General features: G+C 36.8%; 2 protein-coding genes across 2 annotated transcripts; one reads left to right on the forward strand and one right to left on the reverse strand.

The window, feature by feature from the left end:
- Positions 1-482: 482 nt before the first annotated feature.
- Positions 483-3,455, forward strand: LOC136806489 (uncharacterized). Its single transcript, XM_067063070.1, has one exon. It carries the CDS (start codon positions 563-565, stop codon positions 3,341-3,343), a length of 2,781 nt encoding a protein of 926 aa, XP_066919171.1. The 5' UTR covers positions 483-562; the 3' UTR covers positions 3,344-3,455.
- An 81-nt stretch (positions 3,456-3,536) lies between these two features.
- LOC136806490 (uncharacterized) lies at positions 3,537-16,667 on the reverse strand. Its single transcript, XM_067063071.1, has 11 exons — positions 16,535-16,667; positions 8,769-9,001; positions 7,422-7,643; positions 7,063-7,173; positions 6,863-6,970; positions 6,661-6,739; positions 5,118-5,191; positions 4,859-4,945; positions 4,490-4,561; positions 4,222-4,309; positions 3,537-4,017 (listed from the first exon to the last, which is right to left on the reverse strand). Exons 1-11 carry the CDS (start codon positions 16,566-16,568, stop codon positions 3,695-3,697), a joined length of 1,431 nt encoding a protein of 476 aa, XP_066919172.1. The 5' UTR covers positions 16,569-16,667; the 3' UTR covers positions 3,537-3,694.
- Between the last annotated feature and the right edge of the window lie 1,403 nt (positions 16,668-18,070).

Genomic DNA, 18,070 nt, shown 5'->3' on the forward strand with positions numbered 1-18,070 from the left:
GGATTTCGAAAAATATGCCGCGCCAAAACAAAGAAAGTGCTACATTTAATCCGTCATTCTAATTGCGACGCACATCTTAAAAGGATTCACTTTTCCTTGCTTGAAAAAGGTTGAAGATTCATCTCTAGCCCTTTTGGGGCCTTAAAGTCAATGCGCGAGAATTTCACTCTGCTGGGAAATTATAGGAGGCTCTGAGAGGATATAAATTTGCAGGTTTTTTTTGCAAGTGATATTTGTATCCAAAGCTCCTACCCAACTAATTTGTAGGTTTTACAAGACGCAAATCAACAAAACAATGTTTGTAACCAATGCAAACTGAAACAAAACCTCTCTGCTTCAATGCGTTTTAAGTGAACGATTTATCGTCTGCTAATCAAAACAAATCAAACCAAAAGTTTCTCGAAACAAACAAAACAGAACCAAAGTTATGGTTCACTTATATTCAGCATTATTTCAACAAACGAAAGAAAAGATTGAAAAGTTTAGATTTATGTTTGATTTATTTTGGAAACGTCAAAAATTTTGTTCGTTTTGAAGGACCTGACACAGATAAAATGACGAGATGGAAAGATGGCTGATGTTGTTTTGGTTTGGTGTTCTCCTTCTCTTTCCATATATCTCGTCATCGAAGGAGACACAACCTTCATCAGAGATCGATGATCTGGTCGGATATTTCCACCAACAAGAAGATGACGAAGGAACCGATGAGATAATTGACTTTCCACAGAAACTTCACGCCACTTCCACAAAATCTGAACCGTTAAAGAAACTAACCAACATTAGCAGAGCTAATACTTTGGATACTTTATTCCCATTCTTACAACAAGGGAACAATGGTACAAGTTTTGATAGGTTTGCCGATGATGACGATTCCAACATGCAGAATAAGAACAGCGAGGATGATGAATACCTCAATGACTTTTCCAATGACGAAACGTTTCTATCGCCTTTGGAGAAGTTACCAATCATTGGTAACCTTATTACGGGAAAAAGTTTAACCGATGTATTACCACAAGAATCACACCAGCAAGTCACAAACATTATTGATGGATTTGATGTGAAGGTAAGAAATCAATCCTCTGGTGACGTCAGATCATTACCGAAGGATGCACAACTTGATTTGGAAGATCCTGCTGCTGCTGGTACTGTCCAACGATCAGAGCTTACTAACCAGGAAGCGGCTAATGGTAATAGTATAAAGTTTAAAAATGCAAACAATCATGACCTAAAATATTCGACAAAGAACAATATTACTGCCAAGCATGAATCGATTATCGACAAATCCACTTCACCCCCAACACCGAAGATTCACATTGTGAAGACAGATTCGTTCAAAGATTCCGTCCATCTGTTACACTATAAACCAACTGTAAGCTATCATGCAGATTCTACCAAACATCACGTCGAAATTGTTGCTTCACGGAAGACTAACTTGTCCAACGTTTCACAACCTCTAACAAATGTTCATTCCAGTCGACCACATGGAACACAACTAAACAACATATCATCAAGAAATAAACAAGTTCAAACAAGTTCAGCTCAACAACCAAAACCTCAACCAATGACCAACGTACATATGGCAACGGTCAAAGCTAATCATTCAAAAATATCAACTGAACAAGAGCCAATAAAAGAAAAACAGAACGAATCAATTTATCTTAGTCACCCAGCTTCTACAAAGTATCAAAACCAAAACCTATTAATCCAACCAGCCCAAAAGGTTATCAAATCACACACGAGAAAAACAACAAAAGAAACACCTGGTTATCAAAACTTCAATAAGTCATTCTACCAAACAAATCATACGAAAACAAAAGTTATTCCATCAAAAGCTTACGAGAAGCCAAATCAAACGAATTCAAAACCTTATCGTCAACAATCATTGGAAAATTCTACAAACAAAAACAAAGCACCAGACATGAAAAACAAAGCCAATCAGACACATCCAAATAACCAGAATGCAAGCAACCGAAAAGTTAACAATCACCATAAGTTGAATACGTTGAAAACAGTAAGCCAACATGAAATCACTTTCAAGCTGACAGAACTTAAAAAGACACCAAAAAAGAAGGAACCTATATCGACAGGATCTTACCTAAAACCAAATCAAACACAAGTAGAGTCGAAAGCCTCTAAAGAATCACCTCAAAACACAACATCAAATGTCTTCATCAAGAAGAACAAGATTGTGTTCGTTCAACTTCCACAGACAGAAGGAGCGCGTTGTATGGATGGATCCGCACCTGCTTATTACATACGCAATGGATACGGTGATGGTGCACATAACTGGATCATTCACCTCCACGGTGGAGCGTGGTGTTATGATCTCCACAGTTGCTCCAAAAGAAGGAGCACCATTCTTGGTTCCACAAAAAGATCATTAGACGAAGATATAGGGGGTTTCTTTCACGGTGTCTTATCCAACCAACCTGAAGTCAACCCTCATTTTTACAATTGGAACACGGCTGTTCTCATTTATTGTGATGGAGGACTTTTCTCAGGTAATCGTGAAAAACCATTGGTTGGGAAAGGTAAAAGATATTTCTTTCAAGGACGTAAAATTTTAAAATCACAGTTAGACAATATACGAGAAACGACTGATATGCCTCAAGGTAGACAATTTATCTTGAGTGGAACGTCCGCTGGTGGGCTATCACTCATTTTACAAGCCAACTATATAAAACGATTCCTCCCCAGTCAAGCTAAAGTACGAGGTCTTGTAGATGCAGGTTACTTTCTTGATCAAGGCTCCATCTTCAACACAAGTATCTCAAACGTTCAATTCAAAGCTTTGTACAGTCTTCATAGACCAACATTGAGTCGCACCTGCGTTGAGAATCAACCAGCTGGGAAACGCTTCAAATGTTTATTCCCTCAAGAGACGATGAAATATGTAAAGGTACCTTTATTTTTGGTCAATTCTTTGTATGACCATTGGCAGCTGTCCTACCTTGAAGGTGTTTCTTGTGTTTATGACGATACCAAGTGTGGCCAGTCCCAACATGATGTCATCCTAGGTTTCCGAAATAAGATGTATAGTGCGTTAAACCAAGCATTTGGAGAGAAAAACGACACTGGTGTATTTGCAAACTCTTGTTTCGGACATGGTCAAGTGATTTTAGATTATACTTGGTCGAAAGCTCAAATCAATAAAAAATCGATTGCTGAGGCTTTTTATGATTGGTATAAAGATGACCAAATGACGTCATCAAGAGAACACGTGCACGCTGATTGCAAATTACCGTGTAATGGAAGTTGTCCGACAGTGTTGGCAAACCGTTGTGTGAAAAACTTCATCAAGGCCTCCCCTGAGCGAAGAAAGCGAAATGCTGAACTGTGTTGAATTTTTTTCATCTTTCATATGGATAAAAAAGGAACTCTATTCTTATGTACAAATATATACAATCTAGCAAGGTAGTATTTACAAAAACATTTTTACGGAATAAAAAAAGTGAGCCTCAAAAAATAATTGAGTTAATATGAGAAAATAATCTCTCTAGTGTTGGAAAACATAAAAAAACTGAACTAGGCGTCTATAAATCAATAGGAAAATATTTACTATAAAAATCTATCAATATCTACATCTTTGTTTCTACATACTAAGGCTCAATTTTATTGTATTTGCCCTTTCAGTTAGGACGATCGAAATTTATAAAAAAGTTTTCCGTTTTAAAGCTTAGTTATTTTTGGTCACTCACAAGCAAAGCGACTGAGTGCTGTGGCTGAACTCGTGGTCGTTCCTCAGTAAGAAGGGTCGAATGGGATGGCTTTCCGCCAACGTTTTCTGCAGTGAAGGCATGGAAGCCGATTTATGGAAATGTCGACTTTGCAATGCGTTTTGTATGGGTGCGAGTACTTTGAGAAGTGTATTACTTTCGAATAGCGTTAACAAATCGTCTTCATTTTTCTGAGCAATCTCGTATTCGGTGAATTCGATTCTTGATCGAGCTTCAGGATGGCCTTCTTCGTCAGCTTTTTTGAACCAGTATAATGCCTGGTCGAAATCTTTTTTAAACCCTGGCAATGAGAAGGAGTAAAAATTTAATGTGGGCTGAAGAAAGTTCTTCTCAAACTAGACACGGCACCTAAACCCTAAATTCATGATGTGAGAAACATCATTTCAAAAGATTTTTCACACTCGGAAAAAGTTACTTAACTTTAGTCCATTTCAAATATGCTGCTTCGGAAAAATTGTTCTTGAAACAAAACGGAAAGCTTTACCTCTATCGCCATTGAGAAAAGACTCTCCTAGTTGGATTTGTGACAAAGCGTGACCTTTCTCTGCACTTTCTTTGTATAGTGTCATCGCCTATAAGAGTAACGAAATTAAACATGAGCACTTTCACTGTTTTGAGTTGTCGTTTTATGGCTTTCCCTAGGTTTATACGCATAATAGTACACATTTAGAGATCCCTACAAGAGAAACTGTTTCACATGATCTACATCAAGAAGAATAGACATGAAATAATTGTGGACAATGAAAATCTACCTTGTCGATATTCTTCAATGTTCCATAACCGTTCTCATAACAAATTGCAAGATTGTATATAGAGGAAGCGTTCTGAAAGGGGAGAAGATTATTAAATAGAGTGAGCGTGACGTGCTATCTTTCATAGAGGGAGTCAAGTAGTAGGTATCAACCGAACATCGTGATGCTTTGGTACCAGGTCGGTGTGACATATGCAAAGACTTATGACGGTATTTGAAAAAGGGTTGAAAATGCAATCAGTAAACATCGTGTCGGATACTAACTGATTGACCCCATGTCACACGTAGACACTTTTAACGTAAAAGTAATACAAATGAAAAATTAAGGCTTTCATTTTCTGGTCATATCATTGTAAAAAATGAGTCGTACTTTTTGTTTGGCACCCAACTCAAAATAATTGAAAGCATTTGTCCAATCCTTCTCTTTGGCTGATTGCAATCCAATGAACAATTGTGCCTACAAATAAATAAAGAATAAGCGTACAAAAGTGATCGTTTTGATTTTCCCTTATACTATCGGAATTGATGAGATGGACACGGGGAAAATTGGAACTCAAAAAATACATACAAAATGTTTACAGATAAATTTCGTTTAAACAAAATGCGATGAGTATGTCGTTCAGTCTTACCTCGGCAATGCCAAGATCAGCAGCTTGTTTCATGAACTGAAATCCTTCCCCAATTTCATTCGATCCTAATAAGCCTAAAAGAAAGCATTGCAATAAAAACGAATTTGAGGCAAGATATCGGATTTTAGCAAAACAAGTTAAGAAACAAAATAGTTGCAAACTTAGTGGAAACGAGTTTATCGCGTATAATTTGTCCATATTGTATTCATATCTTGTATCTAAATCAAGTCTACAGTTTATATTATAAAATGTTCTCTTCTAGCACAGACACGTCCAAGTTAGAAAGTCACTCTGTTTTTCCACAAAGCAACTTCAACAATGATTTGCGAAAAACTCTGCTTGATGCACCGTAGATGAAAATATTACAAAAACTATCAATGTACAAAAGCGTTGACAACAAATGAGCGATGGGAACGTCGCAATCTGGAAAAAGTCCTTCACTGGTCAGTTGAAAATACGAATAATAAGCAACGTAAGGCGCCATCAACACTAAAAATGAGACGGCGATATAGATGAAAATTTTGTTCCTTTTTAGATTTTCTTTCATTTGGTCCAGTGTGGAAGCTGATTCTGAAAGAGAAGTTTGAACAACCCTGTTTTGTTGTTGAATACTTCGACGCTGCTTTAACACTTGGCTCATTATGTAGCAGTAAAGAAGCAAGTTGGTAAAGAAGGGCACTCCCAAACCAAACAACATATGAAAGAAATCGATCCAAAAGGTGACGTTAGAGTAATAGACTTTATCTGTAGTTCGAGTGAAATACAGAACGAAAGAGATCACTATGGAATAACACCAAAGTACCAGATACACGGTACCAATCTTCTTGCGTTTGCCAGTAATGTAAGTATACGGAAACTTGATTGCCACGAAGCGCTCCAAACTCATGAGTAAGATAACGAGGTTAGGTACAGGCAGGATGGTCAACCATAGCACTTCAAAGACTTTGTCGATGACTAGAGAGCAACGCTGGCCAAAAGGTTTGGATTCATCACATATCAACAAGATGTAAACATCAGTCGGCATTAAGACAACCGAGACGATCAAATCAGAGAATGCCAATAGAAGAATCAGCAAATCTTGGCTTCGCTTATACATTCTGTTGATGAGCATAGTGAGGCATATGAAAACATTGCTCAGTGTTGATAGAACACACAAAACAGCGATGAAATAGCCAGAAAAAGACATTGCAAACATAACTCCTTCTGACTTCATACATTCTGAGGTCGTGTTAGATGACGATCTATTCAACATCGCGTAGTGTAATTGTGGAGCTATAAAAACTCACAGTGAAGGTCACCAAAACTTGATACGCTCATCCAAATTATTTTCTACCCTTTCTTTGGCTCTGAGATTAAATTTTCCCAATCAAATTTTTATTTTCATTATTTCACTTTCACATTATTATTTTCTTTTCAAAGGAAAGTAAATAACAGCAGAAAAAGAATAGGGCAAAAAGTAAAAGCTTTTAATTAGAAATCTCACCCTATTAAAAGTTGTAGCTGTGAGTAAGTGTGATAATTCCATGTCAAAGTGAAATCTTACCTGAATAGTGAAGTGAAGCTAAATTGTAAAGAGCTTTTGGATGGCCTTGTTCCCCTGCCTTCATGTAACACTCTGCTGCCTGAATCAAAAAGTAAACAGAACAATAGATTTCACTTTCAAAGAAGAAGAATATTTTATTTGGCACTCTGATAAAGACAGTAAAGCCATAAACGAAAATAAACCAGGCTCGATTAAAAATTACCTTTTTGTAAGATTTTTTGGTTCCAAGTCCCATTTCATAGCTGATGCCCTTATTGTACCAAGCATTGGGGTTGCCAAGTTCGCTCGCCTCGTTAAATAAAGCAAACGCCTGAATGGAAAAGAAAATCAATTTTAAAGTAACATAATTGTAAAACCAATCGAGTATTTTTAGAATGAGATGAAGGACTTGAAAAAACTGACCTGTTTGTGGTTATCGAGGCGACCATACCGAACAGCAAGACCATTCAAGAAAGAACCATTGCATTGATCGGTTGTCTCTTTATACTTCTCAAAGATGCTTTCCAGTTTAGCCTAGCAAAATGTAACAAAACTGAAGTAAGTGGCAACAGACCTCTATGAAGTTCTATGATAAGTCCAAAAAATGCAGGACAAAAACCAACCAGCTTTTCTGGCTGGGTTAATAAGGAATTTCCAGATAAACAAAAGTTTTAAAGACAATCGAATCCATTAAAAATGAAAGTATAAAATATGGGAAAAACCTGAGAGACCTTACCTATTAAACGGGGGAATAAGACAAGATATTATAATAGTTTATCTACCTGGTGTGAGTCACTTTCATTTTGGTCATTCTTTTTCTCTTTAGGTGCATTGATTGCCAAGACAACATGACTTTTGTGAAACGGCCCCAATAGAAGTTTCTGCAATAACTCAGTATTGAGTGTATGAACAGGACAAAAAGGGTCTTTGTCTCTTCTTTCTTTAGCATTAAACCATTTATGACTGAGAATCGCACTTGATACTGTCAGCACTCCAGTACACCACTGAAGATAAAATGCATGAATTTAAAAATTTCGCAACAATATTTTTTGAATAATTCAAAAAATAAAATGCCTAGCCGTTTTTTTCTGTCTTATGATTTTAAGTTCTATAAGCATTGTTCTTATAAAAAAAGTGTATTATTCAAGAGAATTACCACATTATTTTGACTTCACCAGAGCCTGTAATGAAAATTGATTAAAGTGTTTCGAAATAATGATAACAAGCTAGATGCTGAATGGACCTACCTGATGATGAAAGTTACATAGCAATAAGGAGAAAAATGAAAACAATAGAAAGATTAGAGAAACAAACAGTCAGAAGATTTAGCGTTTAGCGAAAATGCATAGCACATTAAATTTCATCTTTGATTGTTGATGGGGGGAGAGGGAAGGGGATTAGAAAAAATAAAAATAGAAAGTTCCGCTTGTAAAAATCAGTTTTATTGACAATTGAATGCTTGATGGTGGGAAAAAATTTTTTTTAAATCTGACCCAACCATGTTTTGGGCATTCCTAATAACGCACCTTTGTGCAAAAAATCTGAAAACACTAATGATGAAATCTCAAGAAAATGCCAAAAAAAACTTTTTCCAGCATATTTCCGGTATTCTCTGGCAGAAAAGTATGTTTATTTAAAATTGGGCTCTGTCACATTTCAGGTATTGCCATTTTGCATCAGTGTGCAAAATTTCATGAAAAAATATAAAGTACAGCTCGAGAAATTAAAGTAAAACTGTTTTTCCAGCGATTCTCAGCTGTTCTGGCAATTTTTAGAAAGTTTACACTTCAAAAATCAGCTTTATTGACAATTGAATGCTATGCTATCATCAATAATGTTTTTGTGTGAAAAACAAAGAAATTTAGGAGAAGGTCCAATGAAAATCTGCAAAAACGGCAATTTCCAAAAAAAAATTTTCTCAAAAATCGGGCTCTGTCACATTTTGGGTATCACTATTTTGCACCTTTGTGCCAAAAATTAGAAAAAAAAACTAATGAGCCAATCTCGAGAGAAGCTGGTAACAGACGGATGGACGAACGAACGGACAAAGGTTAATTTAAAGGATCTCCAAGGTAGGTCCAAAAAGAAATCAATAACCTGCAATATAATAACTTAGATAATATACATACAATTAGAAACTCCTCTTTAGCTGTGCTGTTGAATTTTGAATCTCCACGAAAATGTCCTTGGTATTTTTCAAACATTAATTGAAAACGTTTGAGCGGTTTGATTGTAGACAGCTGTTTTTCTGTTTGCTTTGTTTCTGCACTCGTATCTTTCAAGTCACATTTTGAAGTAATGGCATCTCTTTGAGAACTTGAGAGTGGGAGACTTTTGGAGTGAGTAGTCACACGAGACAATTCTGTAACAAGATAACATAAAGCATCTTGAATATATTGTTCTGCTATCCTGTGTTCATAGTTTTATCTTCTGTTTTGTATTGACAAAAAATTATGAAGGACGGAGGGTGCATTTTGCAAGGGGGTAGTTTAGTTCATAGGGGGAGAGGGTAGAAACATGATGATTGCAGGTTATCAGTCAGTAAAAAGAGAAGATCTTCTCTATTTTCAAGAGTGATTGATAAATGATAGATAAAATTCAAGTCATGATTCATATATGCATTTTTGATTCTTTTTCATGAAGCTGACACCTTTGGACATGGATGTAACAATGATAGAGCTCATGGAAATGAAAGGAACCTTGTTATTGGAATAGTCCACTACACAGTGTACCCAGAAGGTGAAATTAGGAAAAACTCATGTCTTAACCCTTTGTTTTTTCTTTTTAAAACATATAATATCTAGCCAAACAGGCACCTCAGATTCAGTATTTTTGATTTTCCTGTTTAAAGATGTGTATATTGCCATACTTATCATTAAAAAACATTATTTTGACAGATGGATTTTGTCAGGCAATCATTTAAGAATGGCCTTGAAAGATTTGACTCTACCTTTTTAATCTACACGTTTTTTTTTTTTTTAAGAAACTAGTTTTCCCAAGCAGCCTCAATGTTTCTTAAGAAATCGGCCTTTTGAGCCTTAAATGTTTCTTACATGTTTCTAAACTTTGTCAAGCTTAAAGGACGCATGTCGATAATACAATAGTCTAATTGACTAATATACGGTACTTTCCTATCTTCTATATTGATTTTCTGACTTTCTCAAGTGTTATGTATGTATATTTCTGGAGCCTTGATTGGAAGGTTCTTAAAAAAACGAATTAAAAAATGCTATTTTTTCATTCTCAGCCTCGGCATGTTTCTTAGATGTTTCTTAGTTTTTAGGTATCCTGAGCCTCATGTTTCTTAAAAGTGTGTTTCTTAAAAAAAAAAAACGTGTATGGAACTATCACTTAAAAATAAAAATTTTATTGACAATGAATAGACAAGCTTTATGTAGATTTAAACATGAAGTATTTAGTCAACTCTCATTATAAATCTAATCTTACATTTTCTAACAACAAGAACGTGCTTTTTAGGAAGAAATGTTGTTGACAGCAAGTTGTTCAACGGCTTCTTTTGATTTGACAGTATCTCATTAATATCAATGGGAATGAGGAGGGGCTCCAAAGAATGAGGAGCTCTAAAAGAAAAAAACACAATTTTTAGCCCACATCTTTTTTTGGGAAATGGTTCCTATTTTACCTTGCATTTAGTAGACCCTCCTTTACCTTTTGCCCTTCATGTTAATCTTCATCTTGAATTAGAAAAAAGAATTCAAATTTCTTTTAAAGATAAAATGAAAAATTTCACTTGCATCCTGGTGGATGATGATATCCTCTGCCAACCAGCCAGGAGGGGGTCCTATTGGCTGCATAGGCACCCAGTGCAAAGAAAGCCCAACAGCATATTCCACACCAGGTCCTCCATCCTCCTGGTGTCAGATCACTAGGGACAAGGGACGGATTTTATGATTTTAATGTTGCACAACACAGCACTACTGACTACACTATAGGGCTAGCGTATAGGGGAGGGCTTTACCTGTAGAGGTGAAGGCTTCTTCATAAAAGCGAAAGACATATATCTATTTTTCGGATCCGACATGCGGGCATAGTGTCAGGACCTGCAGGCAACCTGGTAGGGTTGGGTATGGGTGTGGTTTGGGTGTGGTTATGTATCAGATTGGCTAGGAATTGGATTATTATCAGTTATGGTTAGGGTTGGAGCTCGAAAAAAGCACTCTTTTGTGATTTTCTATTAATATAGTCTGGTCTGTAGTTTGTACAATATAAACAATAAAATGCCGTCAGAAACATTTTCCTGGCATGAATCTGTGGCGCAGTGGATAAGGCATTGGGTTTCCAACCGACGGAACTTTGCATTTGATGGGTTTGAATCCCACCGGTGGCGATCTTTCGGTAAATCATTCAGTCAGTTAGAAAACATAGAAAATAGCTCACATAGAACCAGGAAGTCAGAAAAACTACGAACATGAGACTGGAAAGTACAAAAAAAGTCCAGACATGTCTTTCGTCTTTGTGAAGGAGTCAAGACCATACCTGTACATGGTTTCAGCCCACTTTTCAGGTGCCCCCATTGAGCATGGTGCCCCCAGCAATTTAGGTCCCCTTGAGAAATTGCTTTGAGTTAGGTACCCCCATTCAGCCAAAAAAATTTTTTTGAATTGACACTTTTTGTTTTTTTGTCATTCCTAAAATCTTAATGATAGCATCGAAAGCGCTCATGCATGAACGCCTGCTAATAAGCTTTGTTGTTATGCTATAAAGATGGCGGCTGTAAATCAAAACAACTACATCAGAAAAATATAGCAAAAGATGGCGTGATGGGAAACGAAAGAGAAATTGGATGGGAAACCAAGGTGCTGGGGTAAAAAAATTTGAAATATTTTGAAATATGCGATTTGGAAAATATAACCAGCCCCCAGAGCCTCCATCAAGACAGCTAGGTACCCTTAATGAATAGGTAACCCCAAAGAATTGCAAGGCATTAGCCCCCTCTACTAACCTTGCCTAGGCGCCCTTCAGATTTCTGGGGGGGGGGCTGACACCATGCTGTAGCTGTAGGTGTATCCGACATTGACTTTTTATTTCTGTCTGTCTCCTCTGAGGCTTTCTTCTGACCCCCTGGTGACTTTTCTAACTTATTTACTATGTTTTCTGACTATTTGAAAGTGTTTTAACTTACCTTGAAATATCGACCCGACCGGGGTTTGAACCCACCAAATGAAAGAGTTTCGATCAGAAACCCAGCGCGCTATCCGTTGAGCCACACTCGCACAGCAGAATACAAAATTTGAAAATACTTATAGAATGACAAAAAAGACGGGTGTAATGTTATTATAATCCAGACATCTGCGCTCGATAGGATCGATCATCGGAACGGCTCGATGACGGATCGATATGTGATCGATGGATTACTTAACGATCCGGATAGGAGATCGATAGAGGATCGATACTCAAGATCTTTTAAAGCTTATGATTAGTTATCGATTATTTGTCGATCTATCATCGATCTTTTATCGATCTTATCGACCCTATCGACTCATACTCGATTTACGATCGATAACAAATCGATTAACGATCAATGACAAATTGATTAACAATCGATGACGAATCGATAGACTTTCCATCCGCCATATTGAATTGTATGCAAAAATTATGGTGGCCGAATTGCCGTGGTGAAATTCCCTTAGAAATTTTGCAAAACATATGCAAAAAGAAAGTATGAATTAAAAACTTACATGCATAATTGGCATTATATTAAAGTGTAATCTTGTAGAAGAAAGATTAAATTTGCTTCTCTTGAAAACTAGAAACAATTACATTCACTCATCTCTTAGAACAAGCACTTCAAAAGACCATAACATTAGACATTAGAAACTCAAACTGAAAAATCACCCGCGAAGGTAAAAAACAATCCTTATTCGGCTGACGGCAAATTATTCTCCTGGGAATAGAGCCGCCAAATGATCAAATCAAAACATTGAGAAAGTGTGACGTCATAATTACTGCTTTCAGTCTGCGTGTTTTGAAAGTTTGATGTGTGTACTCCGTCTTCGTGGAATTTTTTTATGGCATGAAAACAGAATATGCAATGTCTTTAAGAACAAATTCCTATAAGGCTTTTCAGTGTAGCTGGAACCTTGATATTCCAGGATTAGAAAAAGCTATACCTGTTATCTTTTTTCTTTAAAGAATCAACAAGCCATCAACATCGATAAATTACACACATTTCCTCAGAAACTTTTAAAATTATCTGCCATTATGACTTTCTTGAAGCCGTTCCGAAATTAACCAATCGGGTTATGTATCGGAATTCCTATGGGAGTTCTTTCCCGAAATTTGTAAAATATCTAAATCCGCAAAAAAACTTTTCCCGGGGGCTTGAGGAAGAACAAAACTGCTATCATATGTTTTTTATTTAACCAAATATTTAAATTTGGGCTCAAAAATACTTAAATAAATAAGTTAATAATATTCAATATACTATTTGTATCTCTCAGAAAATAAACACTTACAGAACGACATTGTTTATCATTTGGAAATATACCCCCGTATTTGGACCATTCTATCGTGGGCGCAAAATAGGGTGGAAACCAAGCACCCTCAGTTCAAGATCCCCGCCTCATCTTTATTCGCGCGAGAATGCGAGCTAACCATTTTTTCTCGCGCACTCAAGGGGAGGGAAAGTGATCGATATTCTTTGAAGGAGAAATGTCAGAAACAAACCCAAAGACCAAAAGATGTATTTTGTTGTTGAGAATCGATCCTGTGAAGATGAAAAAATTTCTGCTTTGCATTTTTTTTGGGACGCTGAAAAACTCTAATTTCGATCTTCCTAAAGGTAAAGAGGTTGCAAGATTGGGGTTAGCGAGGCAAAAATTGCTAATAAGCTGGTAAAATTGTAATCCTCAAAAATCGAAGTTCCAGCTTCACTGCTTTTGTTGTTCTGTAAATATTTCCTTTTGGATTAAGAAATTCTATCTTTTATTGTTCTAATGATTATAATATTTATTTATAAAAGATGTTTTGTTGTCTTTTTAATCTTTGTGTAAACTTGCATATGTTTTGCATATTTTCCAACTAAATCCAACCACGGCATTTTCGTTCCTGTATTTTTGCATACAATTCAAGATGGCGGACGGAAAGGCGAAAAGGTCTATTAACAATCGATGACGAATCGATTAACAATTGATGACAAATCGATTAACAATCGATGACGAATCAATATACTATTTGCGATGTTAGCTTTTTTAGGCTTATGCAAATAAATGGATAGAAATAGAAACTCGATTGAAAACGACACTGCCGATTCACCGGACATTCCGGTGTTGTTTTTTGTGTGTCCGGTAATTTTTTAAGTAATTTTCAAAAGTGCGCACTGGACTACAACGGACTGTCCGGTGCGCACTTTTCTAGCGGGCATTTCGTGGTACCGCGCGGTCCACACGGCCTTTTCTTAAAATGAATATCGCTAATGCGTGGTCACAAGCACTGTTTTCTAAAGTCCCGAAAAGCTGGATATTTTAGCTAAGTAATTACAACCAAGGAACTCCGGCGAGAAAGGTGAAAGTTCGTGTTTTCCAAAGCTTAATTTTTCCCGAAATTACCACTTCTGGGCATTTGCATGTTGTGAAGTGTTTTGTGAATTCAAACATCAATATAAAAATGCAATTATATATATTCTGCTGGTGAATGATGTTATTTATTACCTTATTGGGGAAAACTTCGTCGGGAAAATTTTCATCGGGGAGAAATATTCGTCACTTGGCCAAAATTTCGTCACTTTTCCCCGACAAAGTTTTCCCCGATAAGGTATATTGGTTTTCTGTTGGAGAGAAATAGAGAAATACAGGCAAATACAATGATAGTGATTACGGCGCATTTTGGAAAGGGAAATAAGTGGTTCCAATAGGGTTGGTCTAAAAAGCAGGGTAGCCAATGGGGTAGCCAATTGGGCTAGGTTGTGGGGTACCTCTTTTTGCCTGAACTTTTGAAATCTGAAAACTGTTTTCATGTGGAAATAACTATTACAACATCTTGTTAATGATTCCATGTAATAAAATTTAAGATTCCTTTCGAACTTTGGCCACAATAGCCTTTTTACCAAAGGTACTGAATTTTGTTACTTCTCAAGAGACCTGGCGCCATTTTGTCTTCCTTCTTGGCTTCGTTTGAAACTTACAGACCGAATAAAAAATATATACAAAACAGTTTTAATATTTTAGTTTAGATTTATTTATGTTTTTAATTGTTATTTCCGTGAAGCGTAATTCGATGATAATAGCTTGGAATCGCCTTGGGCCATATGATCTCTAATCTTGTCTATCTTAACATCTTTATTATTGAATCTATTGTTTAATTTAATCATGTTTAGATGTTTCAAACAATTAATCCTTTCAAAATTTTAAATATGGCAGTATAATAGGTAAAAAAAGTCTTTTGAAATAGCTCTATTATATGAAGCTCTATTTCTTACTCCTCGTGCATTAACACGTGGTAATTTATATTTGTTTATCTTTGGAACACATGATCAATCTAAGTATCAATCAGATTCATGCTCCCTGTAGGTAAAAAAGTCGTTGACATAGCTCTATTTAATGAAGCTCTTTTTCGTACTCCTCGTGCATTACAACGGGTAATTTATATCTTTGTTATCTTTGGAATCATCATGATCAATCTAATATCAACAGCATGCCCCTGTCAGTAAATGTGGTGCTATATATTCATTTTTGGTATTTCTATTCTGGTCTGTAGAATATTTAGGTAACCCCAACTAGCCGGGGCTACCCCATTGGCTACCCTTTTATAGACACCCGTCCAAACACCTTCCCGTTTGCCTGCGGGGTTAGGAAATGGGGAGTAACGAACAGCGACCTTCTTTTGGCAAAATATTTCAGGGGGATAAGAAATGAATTGGTTGAACATACTAAAATTTGAGGGGATTTTGTTAGACAGAACTTAAGAAAAGCTCAAAAAACCAACTTTCCCTAAGGGAACGCAGGCAAAAACGGGTTTGTTTACCTCCAGAGACCAAACGGTGGAGAGCATCAAAATAATGCACGCGCATTAGTTTTACGAATTACGGGAAAGGTGTATTTCTCTTGCCTGAGAATGGTTGAAGATTTGCCTCTAGCCCTTCGGGCTTGAAACTCAATGGACAGAAATATTGTAGACGCACGATGCACATCCGAAATCATATCAGAATCAAGAAGCATGCATGCAGCCTAGGCCATAGGCAAAACGGCAAAACAAGAATTTGTATAGCCGTGCGCTAAAGTATATTGGACGGGACTGAGGAACATTAAGAAAACGCCCTTGCCCGCTACACCGGACATCAGAGAATACAGCGACAAAATTTTTTCACTTGCAAATAAAAAACACCGGACACTACACCGGACTTGTGTCCGGTGATTTTTCCGTTTTTTTTTAAACCGGACAAACAACACCAGAATGTCCGGTGAATCGGCAGGGTCGTGATTGAAATACTAGCTTGATAATGGATCAACGAAGGATCGATACTCAAGACTTTTTAATGGCTGAATCTTCCATCGATCTCCTATCCGGATCGTTAAGTAATCCATCAATCACATATCGATCCGTCATCGAGCCGTTCCGATGATCGATCCTATCGAGTGCGGACGTCTGGTATAATATGGGTAAATTGCCCCTTTTTTAACCTGACTGAAATTCGAGCCCTTACTAGCAACCCTGCGGGGCCCAAGGCGCAGAGTATGCACCCGGCACAGTGACAAGCTGTTACTAGCAACCCTGACCCTATAAGCAATTCCAAACAACAAAACCCCCGGAAAATTTAAAATGTCGGAATGATCAATAATTACAAGAGTTTTTTCCGTAGGTGTAGCGTAGGGGGGCAGGGCGAGCATCTTCAAAGAAGAGATAAAGTCTGATAAAGCCAATTGATAAAACCACCTACCTTTGTGTAAAAAGCTGGAAAATTTTCGAAACATTTTTTCAGCTTTCAAAAATATTATTCATTCCAAAAATGTAGCTAGATTTTGGTTGAGGTGTCGAGTGAAATCCTTCCAGCGTGCAGCGTAGTGTGCGGAGCGGAACGGAATACGGAATATTTACATTTAGCAATAGTGACGTAATTGCTCCCCATGCTACCAATCAAACTCAAAAGATTTATGTTCAAAGCTATAGTTTGCTTGACAACTCATACATTTTGTTGTTTACAACACAGTATCAAGATCTTGAATAGAGGGCATTTTTTCGCTTTCGAAAAGGACGCTTTTTTTCCAAAATTCAAATCAAAATTCACAAATTCACTTCACATGACCTTCGTGTGATAGCTAGGTAAACTGTGATAGGAAAGCTGAGGACTAGTGTTACAAGTGTAAGAGTTGAGTAATTAAATTTTCTTTAAAATAAATAGGGAGCCTGGAACTATAGACCTTTTTTCAAAGAGGACGTCCTGTCAAATAATTATGTAGTCCAGTCATAAAAACAATGATAAAGTCATGCATAATTTACTGTATCATGCATATTGTAATAATTATGCATGGTTTTATCATTGTTTTTCTGCTGGACTACATAATTATTCAACAGGGTGGCCTCTTTGAAAAAAGGTCTATTATCACATGATGCTAGGCACTAAAACAGGTAAACAGTAAAAATTTATATAGATGGTTAAACTTCAACTTCAATACTAGGTTGTTGTTGTTAGTTGTTTGTTTTTTTGGCTTTCAAAATTTATAAATATAAATGGTGGCTTTCATTTGCTAAATCTTGCTCACCTCCTTCTCCAGAAGAAGAAAATTGACTGCATGTAAAATTATATAGCCAGATTAATACTGTAACTTTTCATTTTCATGGGACTTCATGGGTTGGCAATAATTGCCAAAGCAGCAAACTATGTCATCAGTCAGTTAGTCACACTAGGAAATTAAGCTTTCGGAAAAACAACTCAGTCTCTACAGGATGTATTTCACAACAGGATGGAGTCCTGAATCAGTTCAAGATCCAGACAATCAATTAAACTTGCAAAACTAAATAGACAAATTACCGATTGCGAACGTGCAGCAGCCAATATCAACCATAAACAAATTTATCATTCAATTCCCGAGACAAGGCTTCGATTTTAAGGCCTTGTTTTACACGCTAAAGTAAAATATTCCGCACATGTAAAGGGTCATTGTTTGAGGTCCGGAAATTTCCGGGAAAAAGCCTATCCGCGGTGCCGGGATCAGGTGGGTTCCGCCTCCCCCGTAGATCTTTTTCTTGGGAATTGCTCTTCAAATTAGTTTTCAAGGGGTGGCTGTGGCTTCTATGGCTTAATTTTTTTAGGCAATTTCTCAAAGTTTTTGAAAATGTTTTCTCATTAAAAAAATGAATCCCTTTAGAATTTTTGCGCGCATTTTTTACTTGAGAGTCAAGTAAACGATATAGCGTTCGCACATAATCTTGATATGCATTTTTGGCGGGAGCTAGTGTGACTAACTGTCAGTTG

Source organism: Clytia hemisphaerica, unplaced genomic scaffold (assembly GCF_902728285.1).
Source record: "Clytia hemisphaerica strain Z4C2 unplaced genomic scaffold, Clytia hemisphaerica genome assembly, whole genome shotgun sequence".
Classification (NCBI taxonomy): domain Eukaryota; kingdom Metazoa; phylum Cnidaria; class Hydrozoa; order Leptothecata; family Clytiidae; genus Clytia; species Clytia hemisphaerica.